Below are 24,646 nucleotides of genomic sequence, written 5' to 3' on the forward strand. Positions count from 1 at the left end.
CAGCATGGCACTCTCAAATTGGAAAGGAACACACAAGGATGATTTCCATGACATGGTCAATTCCAAACTTCCCGAGAGAAGGATCCTCCATCCAAGTGGGTGAGACCATGGGAAATTGGTTAGACGTCGGGAATATGACTCAGCAGCATTTAAAAACATTTCCCACCAGCATGCACAAAAGTGATCGGTGACTGATGGGGCTTTGCGGATTGCTCACAAATCGAGAGCCCATTTCAGACATGTACCCCAAACTTTGCGACGTGAAAGCAGCACTTACTCCATTCAGGTGCGGGAACGATGAGACTGGAAATGGCTTCTTCGTTGAGCGGGTTGTCACTAGGCGGCGGAGGACACACCAGACTATCGATCATGTCGTCGGTGGATTTCAAAGGGTTGGATGGATCCGGGGGCTCTGAAAAGGCGAAACAATCTGAAAAGCCGTCTTGTCTAGAATCTGAGGAGGATAAAGGCCACAAAAGTCCATTCTAAAAATATTTTGCACGTTGAAAGAAAGCTTGGTGTATTTTGGGGGGGGCAGATCATTTGAAACCTAGCTTGGAAGAGGCTGCATTTTTTCGGCGCGTGCTAAATAACTTTGAAGAGAGGCCGGGATTTCGCTCTCGAAACCTAAGATGCAAACGAAGTGTCGACTTTGCCTGCGTTTAACTAGACAAACTGAAATTGAACATACCTGTTCGGGATGACCTCATCATCATGCAGAGAGCAATCTCTTCTTGGAGTACAGACTCAATGAACATCATATCCAAATCACTGACTATGGCACCATTGATAACCATGATCTCATCACCTTTGATGATGCCTGGAACAGAAAACAACCCTGTTACATCCATTCGATGGAAGCTCGAGTTCTTGCGAAGTTGGTCTCTCCAAAATCATCTCGGCTCGAGTTTCGCTGTAATGGACCACGAATTTGAGACCCTTGGACAAAGTCTGCTTGGCCTTTCACGGATTCTCGGAATTACCAAGGTGGTTAGACGTGGGAATTTCGCAATGCTGCCCTTCAGTATATGTAGACCCTTAACATACAATCGAACACGACTGGAAATCAATAATGTGCTCTCATGAAGAGGCAAATTTTCAAATTTGGCGAGTATTGAGACTTTTACTTCCTTGACATTCGGTGATAAGGTGAATTTGAAAAGAGACTTGCGTGTGTACTGCAAACACGAAGGGCAACGAAAGAGATCTCAGTCAATGCTCTGACCCTTTCACGAAGAGGATCCATACACACATTCAAACAGATGGGGAAAAGGCCAAACAAGTTCTCCAGAGAATGACGTCCTTGTGGAACAGCAATCAAGAATTCCTTTGAAATTCTCTCGCTCAAAAAGAAGAGAAAATCAATACTACGCGATAAAGTAGATGTTGCAACGGCTTCGTCATCCATCCCTCTCTGCAACCACCCAATTTACTCACTATCTCTCCAATAATGCATTTGCTGCAAATCCTTGTAAAGCTCTGGCCAAGAGAAAGTAAAATGGTCACTCCACAGACGAATCACTTATGCTCACGAAAACAGTCGTATTTGTTTGCCATTGGTTACGCCTCTGGGATCTATTTTAAGCCTATGCTTGAAAGGAACGTTCTACTATTGTGTCTAACACCAATTAGGAGGGTTCTTATTCGCAATAACTTGGCACATGGAAGACCATTCCCAGATAGAATTCCCACCATGCCTGTTTGAGCTCCTACCCGATTCTCGAGTCCCATTTCAAGAATATCGGGTTTTATTCAAGATGCAGCGACAGGAAAGCCATCCATCCATTATCATTAAAAGTGGCAATGTTCCATGCAAAGCAAGTTTTTTTTCCCCTCCATCCCATGTAAGATAAAACTTGTCATAAAGTTTGAAATTGAATTCTTGAGATGCTCCGTACCAGAGCGGACATGGAATTTCATTGCATTGCAAACTCAAAATGCACTGCCTCCTTTCAAGACTGACACGCATGTAGGTTTAGATCTAAGTACACGGTAACGTTTGTAAGGTAACTGAGGGATTCGGGGATACATTGAGTGTGGATGCCTAGATATTTATCTGAGTTTTGCATCGCAATTCACGTTGAATTCTCTTGGCAGCAATCAGAACTGTCGGACTTGTTTCGACTTGTTTCAGGCCTTCTTTCTTTTCTAAGCTGCATTTCTCTTTACTATAGCCTTGGATTTTGACTTGGTTGATAATGAAAAGTTTCCAGATAAAATGCAATTATGATTTCGTTGCAATATTTGCTAAGTCATGTTGGGAGCATTGTTTTTTTATAACTGGCGATGATATATTCTTTGACAAAAAGCTTTTGAGCCACCCTTTCACGAGCCATAGAAAGAACGCAGGGTGGGTGAAAGCTTAAAAGTTTGTGTCTTTTTTTAAAACTTTTTGGACACTAATTATGAAACATTTAAGATCAAGTTCATCAGAAATGAACACGACATTTCGCAAATAACCAAAAAAAAGATCAATTTGAATAGAACTAAGAAGTGATTAGCACATCGTGATTAATGTTGAAAACTATCCAAGTTTTGATTAGCCATATTTCGGAAATGTAAAAATATACTGTTGTGCAGTGACGCCTTAAAGGGCGGCCGCGGCATTAACTCTATCGGGATCTCCCTCCCTCCCTCTAGTGACAATACCCAGAATGGGAACTACAAATGCAAAACAGGATTAATTGTCATGATAAAAATTGCAAAATTCAATAAGAAAAGAATCCTGGCAATAAAGATTAAAAAAAAAAACTTGAAGTAACGTTTTCTTTGAACGAATGTTGTTGCCTCTAAATCATATGAAACTCTCATTACCAAGTCACAAATAAGTTCATAATTTTGCCACATGAGTGGAAAAGAAAAAATGCACATTAGTTTTTGGATTTGGGATTTTTACCTACCCTGCTCCTCCCTGAATGACTTTATCTTGAAGGCCGCCTACAATCTTTGACAGCGTGCATTGCATTTACCGTAAAACGAGCAACCACGACAGATTCTGTAGGCAAATTCTCACTCAAGTTGAAAGTGACATCTGAGACGATGGACTTGCATTCACCTCGTACTTGGAACACGTTCCAGGCTCACGGCTCAAGACTCAACACCATTCTGGCACTCTCTAATGCACGTACATGCGTACGTATGTACTTGGTGGTGGTAGGATTACTGCTGCTCGGCAAGGAAGCTTTTATGCATCTCATTTCAATTTCTAATGTGACAATGGCCAAATTGTGGGGCCACTGTTCAAGCATTTCAATCCTACAGGCACCACACTGTGAACACGAACATCAAAGCCAGCCATATGACAAAAAGCCGCGTAAAGGATGCGGGGAGAAGTTTCAGCTATTTAAATTTGAACTGAAACTCTTTGTTCGCTCTTCTGAATCGTGCGCGTATCACCCAACAAACCACCTTCCTTTGATAATGTGTCATTCGCGAATTTGAGAAGAAGAAGAAGAAGAGGAAGAAGAAGAAGAGGACGAAGAAGAAAAAAATGAACTTGCTCCCTCCGCCTCACATCCTCCACGAAAGTTTCACGAGCAAAAAGTTCATTCAGAAAGTGTTCCTTTCGCCAACTTTTGCTCCAGAGCGCTTACTGCGGCAGTCAACTACACGCTCGTTCACATACACACACTCTTGATTCTCAAGTGGAAATGGAAAAGACATTATTATGCCTTTCCACTCACTGAATATCTCGATATTCTTAAGGGCTCTTTTCCCTCTTTGGCTCGGTCAATGTTCGTTCCACCCAAAAACCTTGGTCTAAAAGTGAAAAGAACCGAAGAAGAAGAAGAAGAAGAAGACGAAGTTGTTCCATTGATTTAAAGGACCTCGGATATTTGTTCCAAAACGCTTCATGCCTTGCTCGTTAGAGTCTCAATTCATTTTATGTGAACACCTTAGTCATTGTCGTAAACGTCTCGTTGTTCCAAATTGGAAACTACTTCCACAGCCAGGGTCCAGTCAGTTTTCATGAGCGCAAACCCCGTCCAGCTAGCAGCTTCGCACAGTAGCTATTAGGTGTAACCGAAAAGTTCCTTGAAGGCATTTTCAGGAGCCGATAATTTATGATCTTACCAAGGAATTCTGGACCTGAATCCTTTCGTATTCTTCGGGCTCAACCATTGAAGGCGGATACTTGGGGGAATGAAAAGAAAGACTCCTTTTCTTCGTCTTTTCTGCCCTCTCCTCCCTTGTGGTGCAGTACATACTACGTACTAAGTATAAAACGAAAACGAAAAGACGAAAGCCACGACCCAAGGCCAAGGCAAAAGAAAACTCCTCTGACGAAGCTAGTCAGTCTTGATCCCCTACCATTATTCATTGAGGGACTGCCCCTCCTCGGGAACTCACTAGGACCTGATGTTATTGCTTGAGAATGGTAGCAAGTTGCTTCAGAGGGCGATGGTCGGAGCCCTAAACGAGGATTGGGAGGGAAATGAATCCAAAATAATCATTTACCAAGCTAGCTCAACCTCGGGGTCTGGACCACGAGTCGAACCTTCAAAGGCAGATGGAACAACATCCGTCAGCTCTGGCCCGCATAGTTTATCAATATACGGTATACTTGCCAATATATCACGGTCTTTGACTCAAAGCCACACCTTCTAATCATCTTGAAAAAAAAGGAGCAATCGCTTTCACTGAAATCTCAAATTTTTTCTTCATTCAACAGAAATATTTCATTTCAAGATGATTTGTTCACGGACCAACATTAGTGTACAAGCATGCAGTTGTGGTAGATTTCGTACGCGTTATCATCAGCATATATTGCTCTGGCTCTGAATAAGCTAGCTTGTGTTCACCAGAATTGTACAGGGGATCAAAGAATGTCATTTGCCACAGTGTTGCCGTTTCCTCAAACTTTCGACTTTACGGACCCATAACAGTTCTCCCGGAGCCGTCAATTGACACCCTTCATCCATCACCTCATGTAAGGTATTGTGTTTGCCACAACATACAATAATGAATCACTACGTACCATTGGTCATGGCCACGGATCGTTCTTCCACCCGACTCACGTAACAACAGAGCTCATCTTGTTTGTCCGAGTTCTCCACAAGTTCTGCCTCCACCGAGAAACCCCACATGGTGTCCAAGTTTCCCCGGTTCAGCTCCACCTGGTAAAGAATTTTGGCACAGACTTCGACAACCTCATGAGTCTGGAGCTACATAGAGAAAGAAAAGAAGAAGGGTCATCATGCCTGGTGGGTTTGCTCTTTTAGAACTGTAAATATACATGCACCAGGGGCTCGAATTAAACTTCCGATGTGACTACCACCCGATGGCTAATAAATCCCTGGGAGGTGTAATGGTCACTAAAACCCTTTGCCGCCATTACTGTAAATTCATTCAAAGGCTTTGCACTTTCCACTGGCACATGCAGGGTGACCATAAGAAGTAATCCTACTATGCGCTGGTTTGCCCGGAAAGTTTTCGTGGAGAGACTTTGGTAAAGTTGAGCAGACTCACGCAAGACTGCGATCTGAGGTGTGTGAGCACAACGCTCAGATACACTCCAAGGTTGAGAAACAAAATTGGGGTTTTCTGTCGTTCTCTCCCTTTTTCCCCTTCCCTTTTAGATTAAGTCTGAACGAAGAGCTCGAAAAAGACTAGGAAAACTTTAAACTTGAGAGCGGCAAAAGTTGGTGCCCACGAGGAGAGAAGAGAACGGGGTAAGATAAGGGAAAAAAAGCGTTCCAAGTTCCAATTTGGAGATCAATTTTCTCCATGAAATGAGTTTTGACTACCATTGCAACTAGCTCTCCAGCTCGAGGTAAGCCATCGAGGATAATCTATTGTGGCAGGTCTCCAGCGTTGTCAACGCCCAAGCCTTCAAATAAAAATGGAGCTTGTTGTTCCTTTTACTTTTCTCGCAAAACTTTCCGTTTAAGGCACTTCACGGTGCAGTATCCCACTCAATTACAGGAAACGGCTTGAAGTATGCAGATAAGGAAGCAATTCTATAAACTTTTTCGCCACTATCTGCTCCAATACAGCCAGTCATTGGCAGCTACCAAAGAGGGCGCACAACGCAACTTTGAGACCATAAAATCTTCGTGGATAAACACGGAAACCCGTGAAAGTTTTGCCGCCCCAACTTTATTGGAAGATCTGTCTTGGCCATATTGAAAGCCAGGTTAGATGGAAGACGGGCTAACTTACATATGTTTCAATGAGATCGGATCGATGCGGCACAAAGTACTTCATAGTCGGCATATCCCGGCGCTTCTTCACTCGGACGAAATGTTCCACGGGCTGAAGACCCTTTTTGATGCAAGCCGCGCCAAGGAAATCCTCCACAGTCATGGCATCGCGAAGGTAAAAAGTCACGATCTGTAAATAGACACACGCCTTGATCAATGTTCTTGTCTCAAACTCCACGAGTTCCAAAGCAGACAGCTAAAGTCTTGGGTCATTTGTCTTTTTATTATGTGGCGGCTGAATTAATCGCTCCTTCAATTGAAAATGCGGTCCATTTCGGGCAAATTGCAGTCTCGTTCTTTCCTCATCATTTTCTTTCATCCAAACAAGATCCTCTCCGTGAACAAGCCGGATTGCTGTGGTTTTCGTGTTTTCAAATTGTTTAAAAGGGTGACATCAAGGCCAAACATGAATGAAGACCCAAATTCTGCATAACCAGAAATGGTGCAATGCATTTTCGAGCCGGGTTTGAAATATCCTTTGGGCTGTTCAACCAGTCTCCAAGTCTCAATTGCCGAGAAATCAACTATATTTTGAGTTGCTCATTCATTCATTCGAAGGCACATCCACAACAGAGCAAGAAATGGGGCTCCACTTCCCAAAAGACCAAAGTGGAACATCTAGAAGCCTTAGAGCTTGTACTGTTGGTCACTTTGGCATGATCACTTGGATTGTTGGCAACCATACTCGTGGTTCTTGGACCTTCAACACTTCTTCTTGGCACAGTTCTACTCGTTGAGGTCCACAATTGGCCTTCAATATGCCCTCCCAAAACGTCATCATTGCCAAAACTTGCTGCTCAAAAGTCTTCGTGGTAAATCTGGTCCTTCGCCATCAAAAAAGTCTTAGAACCAACAAATATCGCATCGCACATGACGCCAGCAACCTAAACTGGGCACATGCATCACACTTCTTGGAGGCATCCAATTTGATGGCAGTCTCTTGACAATGCCCCTCACTCGCAAGAAATGCAGTCATTTCGTAAAGCTGATTGAGTTACGTACCCTTTTCCTATCAGCAAGAATAACTTGAACCATTACGCTCTCAAAGCTCCTTAAAAAAGGCCATTTCGAAAATGAGGTTTTCTAATTAAATGCTGAATGCAACTTGAGATAGACCCACTGCCTTCTTAATGCGGATTTTTCCCTTCTGCTCTATCTGTCTATCCTAAAATAGATATCGTAATATTGGGACTTGGGAACGACAATGGAGAAGAAGGACGGGTCGGGAGTTTTCATTCATAGCATTTGATTAATTGTCAGTTACCCTCCTCATCGCAGCTAGCTCCATTGCAGTGTTCAAGGCCATGTTATTAGGAATCTGGAATCACATCTACTCCACATGACCGAGCGCTCACCAGTGGCTCCAAAGCTTCCAAGGCTTCTCTGACGGCCCATAGAAATGGCAAGTTTCATCTACTTTGCTCAATGTTCACCCCAGTCACCCTCAGACAAGCCTTGATTGATACTCGCTCCTTGTCTACTTGAAAAGCTATTAGCAAAAGAGATTTTTCTAGAAAGGACGCAACTTTTCCATTGATATGGCGGTCAATTGAATGAATCAACGGCCAAGGTTTCTCCAAGTGATACTTTTAATCAGTCGTTAAACAAGGACAACAAACTGGGATAAAAAGACCAAAATTGGGTGCAACTCATTTCTCTTTTTTAGGTACCACCAACCATGAACCACTGGAGTATGGACGGGGATGGTAAGGTTGAAAATTAGCAACTCCAATTCGAGTCAATGAATTAAATTCTTCGTCAAATAAGGCTGGCCCCAGATCCCTGCGATGGCGTATTTCAAATGTCAGCTCAATCAAACGACTGGGTCAAAAGTTATGCCCTCTCAAAGTGCAGTACATAACAGAGCACAGAATGAATGACTTAGCCCTCTTCTGGTAATCAATTACCACAAGAGGGCTAGTTCGTTCATTCATTGAAGAGCTTTGTAGTGCCTTTTGAGACGGCATAACTTTTGATCTAGTCGCTCGATCAAGCTGAAAATTGAAATGAGTAATTGTTGTAGCCGGGGATCATTCTCATTTGAAGAAGAACATAATGCGTTAACTCAATCGCGAAAAGCTGATTCCCAAACCAAGCGCCCCCCGTCCATATTCCAGTTGTTCATGCACCAACTTAAGGGTCTTTTTTAAGTTGGCTCCATGGTAGCATTTAATTGGACTAGAGGTATATCTAATATTTGTGGGGAAAAACGTAAGCGTTGTTGAGCCAGTAGCACCTTTTGAGTCAGACTTGGACACGTTTGTGACCAAAATTCCCGATCAACCAATATTCAAGAGCCAATCTGATATATCTACTTTAATTTGTTGGTGAACCAGATATCATGTAAATATAATGTAAGCTAAGAATTACAAACCTTTGATCATTAACTACGTGACACATATTCCCACTGACGGTAAGAAACAAAAAAGTCTCATAACAACAATGATAAGACAGTAATATATGAACTTGACCCCATAATCTGCTGCCTTATTCTAATTTCAAAACCTTTTTTGACTGGGCATCCAAATCTCTTTGTTCAATGCAATGGACTAAAGGAGAAATGAGCCATTGGACTAAATTGAAAGCTGTTAAAATCTGCGCTTCACATTGTGGCCGCAAGGAGACCTCAAAGAAAAAACAATGCACATAGCCAGGTTCTCATCGGTTCTTGAAATTTCGATCTGCAGGCCGGCAACAGTAGTCAATTATGTAACTCAATATTGGACAAAAGAGGACGTCATTTCTGGGAATCGATTTTTGTGCCATTAACCCCTAAACTGAGCAAAACAGGTGCACACCGTAAATCGGACCCATTTCGGGAAAAAGTTGGAACAAGACACGAGACAAATGGCGAAACTTCGTTACCTGGCTGTCCGGTAAGGTGACCTTCACGAGTTTGCTATCATGGCCGTCACCAGGGCTTAGGACAGTGGCCACCCCATTGACATGGGACGAGCCTGTTCCATTGGGACCAACCACCGTCGAGGTGAGGGATCGTCGGGATCCAGCCGAATTGGAACGAGAGAGAAGAGGTGCCCGGCGTTTGGTGGCTCCGCGACCCGCCAACAAATTGTTCAATAGCGAGGGACTGCGGGCGCAGATGTAGGCGTGGAATGAAGACACGGTGAACACGCCCAAGCGGTTCAATGTTTGCTTTGTGCTTGAAGTGACTTGGGTGAGGACGCCCTGTGGAACAACCAAGAGTTAGATGAGAATGGAGGAAGCGAAAGCTTGGCATCATGGTAGTTATGATGAGTGATTACTGACCTTGGGATTGGGGAGTTCTCCATTTTGAAGGGATGCCATGTAGCACCGTAATCTGAACTGCTCACAATGTAATCTCTCCAAATTCTCCTCCCATTGTGTGATCTGGTTCTCGATCTGGATCTTGGAATTGGAATCCGACACCACACTCAACTGCAATTCGGCCATGTGCTTCAGTTTTTGGTCCTAAAAATAACACGTGAAGAAGAGAGTCGTTTAATTTGTCCTTGTACAGTACGAATCTAACTTTGGATATCTGGATACAATTGAGAGGTCTCGCGGATTTTCTCAGGGGCAGAAGCATAGAATTCTATACAAGGGCAGTAGGTACACGATCATGTAATATGCCAGCATATCATCTGATTTATGACCCTCGTAAAAAACAAATCCAATGCCCCATTTGTTAGCGGAATCCATTTTTAAAGAACGAAGTACAATAAATAAAACGCTTCTAATCCTTCCTTCGTTCCTCCTCTTTTGCTCTCTCTCTCTCTCTCTCTCTTTCTTTGTCCCTCTCGAGCATACCTTGGGAAAAGTGCAATTTTTTTTGGCTCGCATGAGTATAATCCTATTTGGGCTCGTTGCTTGCTCACGGTCAAAAGGATCTTTTTCCCCCTCCAACATACAAGCAATCTCGGGCGAAGACGTGAGAGAAACGAGAATGGAAAGCATTTATTGCATTGGAGGACCAATGAACCATGGTGGGTTCCGTGAGCGTCGCTTTACATGCTCGATCCTTTTTTGCGCGCGAGCGAATCCCTCTTAGAAATGAGGATTGGATGCAGAAGTGCAACAAATGCAAAGCAAAGTGTTCCTATAAGTCAATGAATGATACCCAGAGCCCAAGTTGGCCTCATCCTGGCTCGAAATTGGTCCTATTCGTCATTTCTGGAGATTACTCGCGATGTTGAAATGCATCTGGGGAGGACAATACCCAATTAAAAGGGCACAATATACTGGTCCTAGCATACGATTTGTTTCTATAAGTTAAAGCGCATCCCTTCGGCACGAACGTGTCTAGACATCATGATATCTACTTAAGTATATTACGATCTATTTGTATACATGAATCTTGATGCGTAGACGTTCTTCGCGATGTCCTTCCGAACTCTCTTAAGCTTCTTTTAGGAAAGAAAGAAAAAGTGGACCCCAAGTGGACACAAGGCCAAGGTGAATATTCGCGTTGGTAACGCGAGCGTTTGTCCTTGAATATCTCAACTCTGAGAAGTGGATGTTAGTTTTCGGCTCTGGCCCCCAATGTTCCATTGCTCTCTGGCTTCCTGACGAGGTTTATCTGTCCCGAAGCATCTCGGGTCGAGTCTGAGGCGAGCACTAACCAGCCCAGTAAGGACAATCTACGTTCAGTTTGCGACCAAGTTCTGGAACAATGGAACAAGAACGGTGAAGACGACGTAGACGCCGTCCTCGAGGCTTGAAGGATGGAAATGGTCCCTACCCGTCCCTTCTTTTTCTTCCTCTTCTTGTTCTTCTCCTCTTCATCGTCCTCCTGCTCCTCCTCGCGATCTGTCTGTAGAGGTCTAAGAAGAAGTGTAGCTCATCTCTGTGCATCCACATTGTCATTCTGCTCCTTAAGATCTCATCAGAGGGAGAGCTTTACTAAAGCTGGTTCTAAGCTTAAAGACTCCCCCTATTCCTCCGTCGTTTCTTTGTCTCCACCTCTTCCTCCGCCTCTTCCTCCGCCTCCCTCGAACGAAAAAGCAGCACACCATCGATATGGGCTTGAAAGCAGATCCCCATATCTGGTGGATCTTAGGAACCAAGTTATCCGGAATCAACCATTTAAGCCATCTTGGGCATTATTGAAGAAGAATTCACATAATCATGAGGAGGCCATGAACTTTGATTAGGCTCGCTTTTGAAAGCTGATCGGAAAAGGAAGGAGGGCCAAAACCTCAGATCTGAGGGAAAATCTCTCCAATCTCGATCTGTTTTCACCAGTGTCGTACATTTATCGTGCCTTCAACGGGAACGGGAACAATCTGGCTGAGGCCCGGCTTTGTGGCCACATTGATGAGAACTACTTTTGAGTGGGAGGAAAAACGACGGCTTGAAGGAGAAGACGAAGAAAACGAAGAAGATGACGAAGAGGGAGAAGAACAGGAGACCAGAAGACCAGGAGCGAAAGAGGAAATGATTGGTTGTTGGAAAGGCAAATTAGCTCGGGTGTAAGCCCGTCCACCAGAGGATCAGGGAAGGAGAGTGAAAGGAGGCTTTTAAAACCAGTGTTTTTGGGCCTAATGCCAACTTCTCGGGAGGCCGGTGCCAGCCATCTCAACCATAGGATTGATCATCATTCATCGTTGTACTAAAGCAGGAAACTCCATCCCAGGTCGAAGCGAACTTCCCGAGAGTCTCTCAAATCTCACGTGGTTCCAATGTATGGTACAGTAAATGCGTATCTACTCAAGCCTGACTGAAGGGAAGAACCAAAAATAAATACCACCGTGATCCAGATCAGGCTTAAGGAAGATTAGAGATCGCCCAGATTCAATCTTAGTGTATATATTCATCAAGTATTCCACGACCAAAACTACTTAGTGTCGTCATATACCCTGGGAAGATCTCGAGACAGATCTGCTCTTATGTGAAGGCGAGAGAAGCAGGAAAAAGGCCGGGTTAGTTATACATATCTGATTAACAAGAATTGGCCCGAAGGCTAGGATCCGGACCTGGTGTTGTCTGCATTCCGTTCCGTTGCAAGATTCTTACTTAGTGTGTCCTTTCGCGGGGATTCAAATCTAGTTGGGACCGAAAACAACTTCTGCGATGTTCCTCGTCGGCTCACTTGGCACCGCTTCCAAATTGAGGACTTTAAAGCATTTGCTCGAGGAAACGATGACAATCCAATGGGATGACGAAAAATGGCCATTTTGGGGGACATGAAAAGACGACGACAAAGAGGACAGACAGCCGGGGCCATCACGGACCGCAGAAAAATGGAGGAAATCAAATTTAGAAGGATCTTCCTTTCAGGATTGCCGCCAAAAGAGACAGGCGCCCTTACGCCATTCTCGATTCACCAGACCCAACGAGAGAATGTCTCTCTACTTGTGCCACTTTATTCCCTATTTTCTCGATTACGATCGATGAACGCCCTGATCAAGATTGCAAATAATGGCCAATTACCTTGATCGGCTTAATAGCCAGAGACATGGACATATTTTGCAATCAGTCTGCATTGCTGACGACGTTCAAACGATAATGGTTTTGGATAATGCACTCAGCGTTGAGGGGCTTGATTGGATTTCTCAGTTTCGAGCACAAAAAAAAATACATTAAGACAATAATTTTGTAGAAATATGAAAGTTTGGAGTTTGTGTATTGTGCAACATGGACTTTTTAACCTAACAATACCCGGCATGAGTGCGATTCATCGTGAGGACGAACTTGATAATTTGGTTGTTACCTTTGTTTTTCCTCGTGTCAAATCATAATGTGATTGATGCGCATTAAAAAATGTGTCTTTATGCAAAACGAAATAGTTTTAGAGGAATAAAATCAGCTGATGTATGTTGCTTTTTTCTTAATCAAGCAATGAACGGCTGCAGCACCTCATCATACTGATCAAGTTGAATGTTTACAATCATTTACGTACATTCGATGCTTATCTGTTCTAGAAACGTCTCTGCTCAATTTCCAACTGTTTGGGTAGGAATACTTTTCCTCTCATAAAGCAAAACCAAAATACAAAGAAACAATGGGGAACAGACCGAGACGGGAAAGACAACGTGAATGATCGTGCTCGTGCAGAGACCGGCCAAGTGCAAAATCTTTTTGCTTTTGTAATTTTGTTGAAAGATTCATGATGGGGATCTCAGCCATTTCTCTTCTTTCGCTTCTCCAAGCACACACACGACGTCCTCGTCCTGCCTTATACATTTCAGTGCAAGAAAGCAGCAGTCTCAACTCTGAAGGAAAGGCCCAGCAAGACTTTTAAAGTTCTATCAATAACCCATGAGGAGCGACTCCCCAATTACCCATAAATACTCGATTGTGCACCAACCACCAGCCAGAATGGCTAGGATCGTCTGGCAAATGTGAGTCAAGCGTCCTTGAACTCGAACGATTTCCACTCCGACTATTCAAGTGTTATCGGTATGGGAAATTGCGCCATTCCAACGATTTCTAGATTGAGTTGAAGGTTGGATTGGAACTTCTTCCGGCCTTCTATCTTAATTTTGTCGCTCGTGCCTTGGAGAACGGGAGAAAGGTGAAGTTTTTTCGAGAGCCCAAAAATATGTCCGATAGTTCCCGTTTCCGTCGTCATCAGATCATCAAGCAAGCCTCGCGACACCTTCTTTGAGTCAAGGCAATTAAGAGGCTTAGCCCGAATTAGTTTCTCGGATGACGCTATAAGTTTTCCTCCCCGGCTTTGAGATCAAACCCAAGGAAAGATCTGGCGGTGTGCCCTCAATGCTCCTCATTAATAAAGAGTGGAAAGCTATTTACGTAGATGAGTCCCTAGGCCCAAATCTCGAGTGGAGAGTGGGCGAAGAGCTCCACATAATGGCTGCTGCTGTTGTTTGGACCTTTAAGTACTTATCAGAGTGTAGTTGGTTCCCGTGTTCCTGTTTCCTTCCAATCGAATTAGCTCTGTCAAATGGAAGATGGATTTGCATTTACATACGGTACAAGGGTAAGCTCGATGACCAACCAATCCACTCCTGATCCACGATGCATCGTTTGCTTGATTTACGACCTTGAACCAAATTTAGCCGGATGGAAATGGCGCCACTCACATTCGGTCAACCTATCCATCCAACGGTTTCCTACCACTTTCGAACCAAGAACCAACCCTGATAACCGAAATGAATGGGCCTCTTTTTATGCCCGTGAATTATGGGTCTCTGTAGTCAAATTTCGGATGCAGAAACGGTTTGGAACCAGCATCTCAAGATTGAAATCAATTTGTACTCAAAGACGACTCAAAAATGCTGACCGAGACAGTCTGACGGGTCTTGGATCGCGCTTGGATGTTCCAAGCGCGATCCTCAGTCAGCGGCAGGCTTGGCAAATGGAGCCTGGGTATATGATTCCATTGTGCATGGCACTCACCGACTCGATGTTTTTCTCTAATCTGTAGATTTCCTCTTGGAGTAAGTGTAGGGTGCCAGTTTTTCCTCGGTGTCGAGCAAAGGCCGCGGCGCAAGCAGAGTGGATCGAGTTCACCCAGTTCTCCAACTCGACCTGACATGGAGCCTGCAATGAAAGAACACGTAGAAATGCTTTGATGTGTTTCCCCCACATTCCGTCTTTCCAACCAACCAACCAACCAAGCATGTATGTGTGTACAGTGTTGAGTCCAAGCATTAAGTTGAATGCCGTTAGGAACTATGAGCTATGATTATGAGCGACGTTGGCGTTGGCAGAGAGCTCGCTTTGTTATCAAATATATGAGAGTTCCCCGTGTCCAATGGACCTTGAGGGGAATGGAGGATGGAAATTGAAAAAGAGAGACTCGAGCAAAAAGGTTGAAGTTGGCATTATTCGCAATGTTACTTAATGGAACGGAAAGCTTTTGAAATCTTTTATCTTTTCCCTCTCTCTCTTGCGAGGAAGCATCGAATCTAGTAATGAAAACAAGATGGTTGGGAACTCATTTCCCTTGGGGGAAGGTTGCGTGTGTGTGTGTGTGTCTCTCTCTCTCTGTCCCTAATTCAACTAAATGCCGAGTTACTTTGCTCTGTCTGGGAGTCTGTGCACTCAAAGGGTATTATTATTGGTGGACAATTGAGCCTTGTACTTTCTGTCTCTGTCATCCAAGCTCGAAAGCTGATTGTTCTACACGGCCACCGTGTGAGAAGGCCACTACAAGGTACGGCTACAAAAATGTCAGGCCTCGATTACCACGAAATCCCCAGAGAGCTTTTCCATTTGACTAACAAGGCTAAGGAGCAGTAGGTTTTCAGTGATCCAACTAATTCTCGTTGAAAGCCAACATCAATCAAAGTGACAAAGTGCGCTCAGCTCGGCTTCTCATTCATACCCGGTGGAAAACGAGCATCTCGTTTTCGTGGCCATTGAAAGAGGCCGTGATTCCATTCGTCTAGGCCATTTGGATCAAGGCGCTCATTTCTTTTTTGCTCTTTTGCCCGTGGACCTTGAGGCCTGGGCCTCAAGTTTTGGTGGGTGTGTATGTACGTTTGACAAGTTTTGTCGCAGTGCAAAAAAGTGCAATTACTTTGAGAGGTCTCACAATTAAGGCCTCCCTATTCGTCAGCCCTCAGGAGCGACCCCTACTGTCGTAATCGCTTTAGATTATCCCGATAATTGGATTAGTTCCTAACAAGATCGTTGGTCGGTGTGCGTATATCGAGAGAGGCATTGAAAGGGGCGGGGAAAGAGAAGGGACCTTTTACCTGGAACAAGTAGGCGTCACCGAAGGCGGTGGACAAGCAGAAAATGTAATCTCGTTTGGGATGCTCCGGGATGGCTTGCATGATGGCTCCATCCACGATGATGAGATGTTTGGGCGTGGCCTCCACCGAGCGACCCTCTCGGGAATCGCACGGATAGAATAGCAGAGTGGTGCCTTTAAGACAAACCCAGTAGCCTTTCCAGCCTCGTTTACGGGCCAATTCCACCTATGAACGAAACCAACGTTTTGCGTTTGGAAGGTGTTTTACAATCCTAATTCTCACAATTCTTTTGCATTTTACCTGATGCTTCTTCCGTAAGATCCATTTTTTGACTGAAAGGAACCCTGCTTTTCTCACGGCCCCTGTGCAATTGAAGCTGGCGGCTGATCCGGACTGTTTGGCTTTATATGGCGAATTGTGAGAGCTTTCAATTTCATCTTCATCCGATTGAGCGGTGGTCAAGGACATGCGGTCGTCATCGGAGATCTGGGAACGAAATTCATAGAAAGGATGTCAAAATGAACCAAAATAGATCTGGGGAGGGATTTATATTTGTGATATACTATATTTGAACAACAATCCACCTTGAGATTCATTGAGCAAGAGAAAAAAATACCGAGGGAAAACAACCTTTTTATAGCTGTTCTACTTATGGTGAGGTAAACGTTTCAGTTGAACCCGTGTGGAGTGGTATTGTATCAACCATTGGCTGCTGTTGTTGTTGTTTTGTGTAAATCAGATCAAATCCTGCACTAGTTCGTTAAGCAACCGACTCTAGACGAATGAGATAATCAAAACAAATCTTCCGTTGCTCTGATTCATGATCGGCCTTGAAATCCTATTGTAAAGCTGACTGAGTCTCTGTTGTTTGTTTTTGTCAAGTTGGCTCCTTCCTGTTCGGACTTGTTGACAATTGCCTCGGAAGGCTAAAGGCCGCCAGACGATTGCTTGCCTTTTCCAAAATCAGGTTTCACGACGTCTTTGCTCCTAGATTTGGATTTGTTATTACTTTGGATGGAAGCAGGATAGCTGGGCTCACATCCAGCAACCATTTGCTTATTTGAATAAATGAATAACTGAGAAATATCGTGGATGAACCAAGTCTGAGAACATCAAAGGAGTCCCTCTCAGTTTTGATTTCATGCTGAAATGCCCAAGTGCGTGTCCAGGTAGGAGAATAAGTGGGATAAGGTTCTTGGAAGTGAGTTAATACGCAAGAAGATGCCCAATGGATTTCCGTTTCACATTAGGGGAAGGCCGACAACTAAAACCCAGACGAACACATAACCGAGTCTGCGTACTACGTGATCCCTCTTTGAGATTGGCGTTCCAATATCCAGGGATCAAGGGAAGATCAGAGAAGAATTTTTCCAATCTCACGTCCTTTATTGGACCACATCAGAGTAAACAAAAGAGGGGATTGCTGTAACTTTCAATCTCTTCCCCTTCGAAAACTTCAATAGCGAATAGAGCAAAGAAACGCTAGAGTACGGGGAAGAGGAACGCATCGCCTAACCCTGATCAGTGATCAGCATTGCAGGATTTGCTTCGTCAAGGTTGATTCCATGTTTGGTTGGGTCATAATGAAGGAGTAGCAGGACTTGAATGACCAACAAACTCATGCCTTGTCGCTCTTTGCTGTTGTTGTTGTTGTTGTTGTTGTTGGCGGCCAGGTTGTGTTGAATTTTGTATTACAGGACGAAACAAAACAAAACAGACGGGACAATAATACCCTAAGGTACGATCGAAAATTTGTGGGTGAAGAAATACTCAGCCCAGGCCGTGCGGCCTTAAATGGAGCAGATTGGCGTTTGCCATGATATTAGGCCTCATACCAAACCAACATCCAAGGTCCAAATTAGGGCCCTTCGTACGACAAGACCAATATCGATTGTAGCTTTATTATGAGTGAGTACTGCATCGGTTGTACAAGCTCCTACCAAACTCTCGTTGTTACTGCCGTGACCCCATGGGCACTCCTGCATGCGATGAAAAAACCCTATAGGAGCAATTTTGTTTCCTCAGTCTCTTCTTGCGTTCGACCACGAAGTTATGGCCCTTTTTCACAATTTCCACAACCACCATCACCACCAACCAAGGCAGCAACAACGAAACTAACAGCAACAACAACATCGGGGACGACGACGACTGAAAGAAACCTGATGGGACTTTGATCGAACATTACCTTGCACAGGAATATGGCGTTACACACATCTTGAGTAATTTTGGAGTGGATGTGCTTATACATGGTCATGCCCTTATTCACTGGCCGACCCATGGAACTTTCTGACAACTTATCCAAGTTGCTGGTCGAATCAGAACACAGCAAAATCGTGGCAAACATATCAGCCGTGGGTTTGGGCTTGCTCAAACGCTGCCGATGTGCTCGCGTTCTTCTGACAATGGACATTCGGCTGGATTCCCCACCCTCAGCCAAGGTCGAATAAGTAGCTGAAGATGCGGCCATGGCCAGGGTGGAAGAGGTTTTCTCGTCCTCGAGGTAACTCATCAACATGGCTGTGGTTGGAGAGCACCTTTGCTTGGAGCGATGGTGTGAACCCGAACGGGTGGGCCCGCCGCTCGAGGATGTGACACGCACACTTCGCCTGGAGGCCACACTTATGACGGAGGCGGCATCTTCCGATTCTTCATCACCATCACTGTCACTCTCACTGGAGAAGCCACGACTCAGGTAAGCCGGAGGTGACCTCCGTCTGTGCTTATTGGAAGAAGTGGTGAGCCTGGTTAGTGTCTGGAGAGCTCTGAGGGCTTCGTCGGGCGTGAAACCCAGAGGTTTCTTATTATCCATTGAGGTAGAAGGCTGAGGCAACAAGGATGTTTCAAACCCGGGCTGTGAAGTATAGGGAGCCTGAGAGCCCTGTGAAGAGGAAGACGGTCGATACGAGCATGACGAGGTGGAGGCCGAGGAAGCTGCAGTGTGGTGACCACTTGTGGTAGAAGTGGTGGTGGAAGTGGTCCAGGAACCTTGCTCCACTTTGTATTGCCAAGCTGGATAGGGAGGCTCCGGAGGTGGCTCCCTAGGATTGGCGTCTTTGAAGTGATTGGCTCGGCCTTTGGCCCTCTTCTGAAAAGCTCGGTCTAGAGCGGCAATGAGCCTCTGTTTATCGGCTGATGAAATCCTCCCATCCGAGAGTAAATGCAGTGGGTTATTTTTCAAGTCCTGGGGTAACGGTCCCGAGGCATGGCCGGCAGCTGTTGTTGCACTTGTGGGCGGCGGGGGTAGAGGTGATCCTCCCACCTCCTCTGGCCTCAATCTTGGATCAAGGCCGCCGTTATTGGGTTGCTGCTGCTCTTCCGCCTCGCCCTGTTGGCTTTTCATTAGTCCGCCCAACCTTTCAACCGCCTCTGAATCACAGCTGCTCAGTACTTTGTCAATGAAAGCGAAGATCTCGTTGATTTGGGCTGATCGTCTCTTGCGATATTTCAAACGGTCACTCCCATTAATCCTGGACTGAGCCTGATAGACAGGCCCATTATTGGACAATGATTGAAAGGGGCGCCTCTTCAAAATGGAACTCGAGCTATTTGTGCCCCCATAGAAATCTTCCCGGAGGGCAGGATTGTCGAAATTCCTTTCACTCTTACTCGGGGTGACCCTATTCGACAATTCTCTCAAATCGTGCCCCCCAAATCTAGTGGTTCCATAGTCGTCCTCGTCGTCCGTGGGCCCATTTGATCTGACAGGGTCTCGCTCGGAGTCCGACCAAAATGTGGGATACTTGGTGGCACCTCGACGAGTGGCGGATGTTAATGTATTCACAGCTTCCGTATCTGACACTGTTCCTCCATTGCCAAAGTTTTCCCCATCAGAGATAGCATCTTGCTCAGCATAACCCAAGGCCAATTTGACTACCTCCTCAAGGGCTTGAGTCGGGTCCTGAAGGAAAACACTAATGTGATTCTCGCCAAACCTTACAGATTTGCCTTGCTTTCTCGGCCTCATGGCCTGGAGGACCGCAGAGCGAGGTTTGGAGCGTCGCCAATCTTGGAATCCATATTCACTGCTCGTCACACTGGCCGAGGTACCCGTGCTATTCGAGCGGATCAAAGGGGGCACTAAATATCCATTGGTTTGACTGTGGGGCCGGGGTAATGAGCTGTGGTGATGAACGGGAGTGCTTCCATTGCTGTAGACGGGCTTGTCGGCGGTGAAGGTGGTGAAGGTCTTGGCTCGAGTGCATCCAGCATCCAGCTCGGTGTCCGAATGTGGCCCACTAGGGAGATTACCGTTCTGTCGTCGCCAGTCCCATTCAGGCGATTTGGCTCGAAACTTGTCTCGCTTTTCCTTGAAACGATGTCTCACCCCGTCTAATAACGCCCCTGGGAGTCGCCAGGCTGATCGACTACGACTTGTAGATCGTGGCGAGGTCCCATCGCTACCATTCCCACTGCAGCTCATGATGATTCTCGCTTCGTTTTCTCAGGTCAACCTCGTGGACTTACGCCATGGGAACAATCATGGTCAAGGGCACTCTTTTCATGGTGTTCCTCTTTCTTTCTTGGAAGTTTTTACAACCAGGACAATAACAACGTGGCTCACTTGGCCAAGGCGACCTGTGGGACTCGAAGTCGGCTAGGAATATGATGACTTCTTCCTCACATTGGATTGGAATTAATGAGAATAACAGAGCTTGGGGATTACTCAGAATGGGTGAGTGAGAATCCATTTCCTAGATTGTTTGGATGTAGCCATCGTGGTAATGGGCCCACGATCCCTCCTGGACGGTTTTGGTCCATTTTTTCTTTCTTTCTCGCTCCTTTTCTTGGGTTGATGCTCATGTGGTAGGACTGCAAACATGTCAAAGGGTCTTGGAGTAAAAAGTGTGCCAAGGGATCCCTCAAATGGGCAGAGGAGGAAAGAGAAATGAGGAACTCTCTTCACAAATAGCCCATATCTCGAAGATGAAGAAATTGAGAGCGAAGGCGAGTGAGACGAGCTTCTTCGATGGGGAGCACTGGTAACATAATACTGCATGGAACCATCAAACACCCGCTCATCCACCCTCACAGTCACACACGCTCACTTCTGTCCTGGAGAGGTAAAGAAAGATGCGACGACGAGTTGAAGGATGGGAGTCACGAGCTGCTAAGTACTGTAAGGGGGAAACTCGAGCATTGGTACATGGTGGTCATTGGTCACTACTCACTCGCTGACCAAGGGTCGCACAAAGAACCCATCTATCCCTACGCTGTTGCCCTCAATGTATGTACTATGTAGGTAGTATCTAGAATGTTGCTAGTGGATTTGCCCGACCCATCCACCATCTATCCGTTGTGGGTGATGGTGCTGGTCTTGGCCTCCCTTCATTCGCGTGTCTAGGACGCTTGCCCTACAGTACACAGTATGTACACGGTGGATAGCATGTTTTTGAGATATCTCCTAGATCCAAACGGCGAAGGTACTCCTACATAGGACAGGAAGTGCTGAGTGACCATTGCTTCCTTGGACAAATTAACTTTTCCTACCATTTCTTGGGCGGGCAAGGCCAGCTATTTCGGTTCCATTTTATATATGTTTCTGGCCTTGTTACTCTCTCTCTCTTTCTTTGCGAGTCTCTTTTTTTTAGGTACAGACGCGGAAACATGTCTTACAATGCATGTTGGCAGAGTAGAATAAGGAAAACACCTTCAATTTCTTTCGAGCCCCAAGCCTCTGTTGTTGGTCTCCAACAGTTGGGTTTCATTTGGTCGTTGGTGGTGTCTCTTACGACACATAAAGTGTATTGTGGTAGGCTAGAAAAGGGTTAGAGGCAAGTTTTAAAGGACAATTTGACCTGGTCCATGGCCACCGCGTAACAAAGGAAATGGAAAGAGGGGGTCGAGTAATGATACTCCTCCTGCCCTTCGTTCTTCTCCTACAGATTGGAGGGCCAACCTCGATTCCAGACGGGCGAAAAAGTGGAACGTCTTCAGAATTTGAGAGGAATTCAATCAGAGCGAGTAAAAACTTTTTGTCGTCCCAATGCACTCACAACTCACAAAGTCACCCGTCCGTCGAATGGACCCTCAAAATCAGAATGGAAATAAATGGAACTGGGCTGTTGATAGGAACACCTACCATCGATAACATGGAGCATGAGCTTGATAAGGTCCAATTTCCACTCTCAAGACGTGTGTTTGTGTGTGTGTGTGGATGAGAATGAAGGAGAGAAAGTGTTAAGGACAAGGAGGTCTGAAGTTCAGAAAGTTTTCAGTTGTTGACCTTGAAAGTGGAAGAGTATACCCTTTCCCCCCCCCCAAAAAAAAAGGTCTGAGCGAAAAAAAAATCTGTCTGGATGTGAAAAGCGTTAAGCGAGATCTCTTTACTCGATCACTCTGAACATTGGGGCTGTTGGTCCGTTTGTCCAGGTTTTTCCGTGGGACCAAACTGATCCCCATCCTCTTCCCTTTTACCAAAAAAACGTGGTTTCTTAAGTCATGTGATGACCGGAGCATCCCGATCGGATTTCCCTCTTTCTTCTTTACCTTCTCCTTCATCTCGTTGGCGCCACGTTTTTCACTCAGATAAAGCATTAAGAGTATGCGCCTTCAGTTTTTTCCTTAGGGAACGTCAGACTGACTCGTCTGGCTCAAGAAGAATCGTGGGTTATCGCCAAAGAAAATGTTCCATTTCATTCCGATCGAGGCCTTGATCAAAGAGATAGATAGACCGATTGCCAATGCTAGGAGACGCGGAAAATGTATAATTTATCAAGGAACGGAACGAACGAACCAAGCCCACCAACGTACCCTCTCTCGTGCCTTGAAGTTGGTCCAGTCGCGTTACTTATGGTAATGATCTAACTAAGCAAGTTGCCCTTCCAAAAAATTATGTTCTCCGCAAACAGGTAAAAAGTTTTTACTTGGTCAGCCACAACGCTGACTAGCATTGGAACACATTCATTCCTTTCTTTCGTTTTCTTGTCTACCTAACATCTCCATTGGTTGGCTACTATCTCGAGTAAAATTACCTCCAACTTCAACTTGTTCCACCACGGAACCGACCATCCCATTGAAAGCCCAGCTGACCGAGATTGCTTGAAAGTAGCACTCTAAACTAGTCGAGGCCAGTGCCGCCGCCACTCCAAAGGTCAATTGGGCATTGTGGAGAATTTATAGGAAATCGGCCAATTTCAACTTTGCGCTTTGGCCAAACCGACCTTGGCAAGAACCTTGTTGTATTCGGTTGCCCACAATTTCTATTTTAATCTCATTAAAGGGGCTCCATAAAATGTGCACCGGAAAGAGGGAGAATAAAAAAAAAATCAAGGCAAGTACTGTAAAGGATACTGTTAATAAAGCTCTTTTCCCTGGGTGTCGTGGGTCTTTAAACCCAAATGCTGGAAGTTAACTCTTTATGGGGGTGGAGAAGATGCTAAACATTTAGCTTGTTTTTTTAACGTGAGAGAGATTTCTGGTTCGATTCTCCTACCCGGGGTTTCTCTACAGGAAACCGTTAGACGCTAACCTCACCAACACACGGAGAACCAATCTGATACGGTCACCAACCCGGCTATTGGAAAAAATGTACGATGTGATGATGGTCACACCTCTGACCCAAGTCCCACCAATGAAAAACATGTTTCCCATTTACGTGGCGGGGTCATGGCATATTCAATTAATTCCTAATATTCCAGCAAAAGCAAGTTCAAACGAAGGTATGAATAAAAGCTGACTTGCTCTTTTTATTTTCGCAAATTAAACCAACCAACCAAATTGGCTCTTCTCTGACAAAAGAAAGCAATATGCCTCCAGCAAATTCCATGCTTTGTAGATGAACCACCTTGCATTTGTACACTCCATGAGGTCCAGCACAACTGTTTACGTCAGCTTACTCCAACTAAGACTCAACTTGTGTAGGCGGGAAATACGAATGACGTTCACATCAGATAAAGCTCTCCCTGACAATAAATTACCCAAGATGATTCTTCTGTTTCTCGTGTAGTTGTATCAGGGGTCAAATTCTTCAAGCAACACCTTGCTTTTGAGACCCAAGCCTGTTTAGGAACAAAGAAGAATAAATCCGTGTCTTTTCGCGCTTACAAATAGAACGAGTGTTGTTTGCCTCTTTGATCCCGATTCCATCAGATTTAGGGGGCTTAATTGAGTGTGAGGCCTGAAAACTGGCAGAGGTTGGAGTGGAGACGGAAAAACCTTCCCCACTTCTTCCTCTACTGTCGAGCATTAGGTATGAGGAAACAACAAAACCATCAAAGTTTCTGGTTCTTCGGGCAAACCAATCTACAACAATGGTACACGTTGGAGTAATAGCGATTGTGGTACTTCATCTTGTTTGGGAGAGGGAAAAGGCAGGCCAAAAGTGGAAGGGGGCCTGGCTTTTTTTCTGCTACATTGAGCAAATTGAATATAATGGCAAAGTGTGCCTAGATTAGTGCACTACGCAGATGGAGACTGCAGAGGGCAGGGGAAGTTCGTGTGGGAAAGGGGGAGGGGAAAATTGCTTAAGTGCTCCATTTTTTCCGAGAGAGGAATGACGACGGAATGTGTCCACATTGGAGCAGTTACTATATGTCCTGGAGAATGTCAACATGCCAAAAGCAGACCTGTCCATGCAGGTTTATTCCACAAACCCATGTTAAATATGCAAAGCGAGTGAGGAGTGCCGATGACATTTGTCAAACTTGTCGATATGACTTCTTCATCATATCTATTGTCTGGCTTGTGCCCAGTTGATGCCCTCGTGTGTTCGTTCACCTATTGGCATTGCAGGGAAGAATGTGTGGAGTGGAAAACTAGGCCCCCAGTTTGGCACTTTGTGGCAGATTGAAGGGAGGTTTT

General features: G+C 45.1%; 1 protein-coding gene across 1 annotated transcript in view; it reads right to left on the minus strand.

The window, feature by feature from the left end:
* LOC131881325 (protein still life, isoform SIF type 1-like) overlaps positions 1-24,646 on the minus strand; it is a gene marked incomplete in the record, with an annotated part of 70,105 nt that overhangs the window by 16,286 nt on the left and 29,173 nt on the right. The window contains 9 exon segments of the mRNA XM_059228162.1: positions 278-412; positions 692-820; positions 4,979-5,165; positions 6,163-6,333; positions 9,069-9,389; positions 9,471-9,653; positions 14,544-14,687; positions 15,848-16,072; positions 16,148-16,333. Of these exon segments, the coding sequence (XP_059084145.1) occupies positions 278-412; positions 692-820; positions 4,979-5,165; positions 6,163-6,333; positions 9,069-9,389; positions 9,471-9,653; positions 14,544-14,687; positions 15,848-16,072; positions 16,148-16,333 (1,681 nt within the window).

This window comes from Tigriopus californicus, chromosome 5, assembly GCF_007210705.1.
Source record: "Tigriopus californicus strain San Diego chromosome 5, Tcal_SD_v2.1, whole genome shotgun sequence".
Lineage (NCBI taxonomy): Eukaryota > Metazoa > Arthropoda > Copepoda > Harpacticoida > Harpacticidae > Tigriopus > Tigriopus californicus.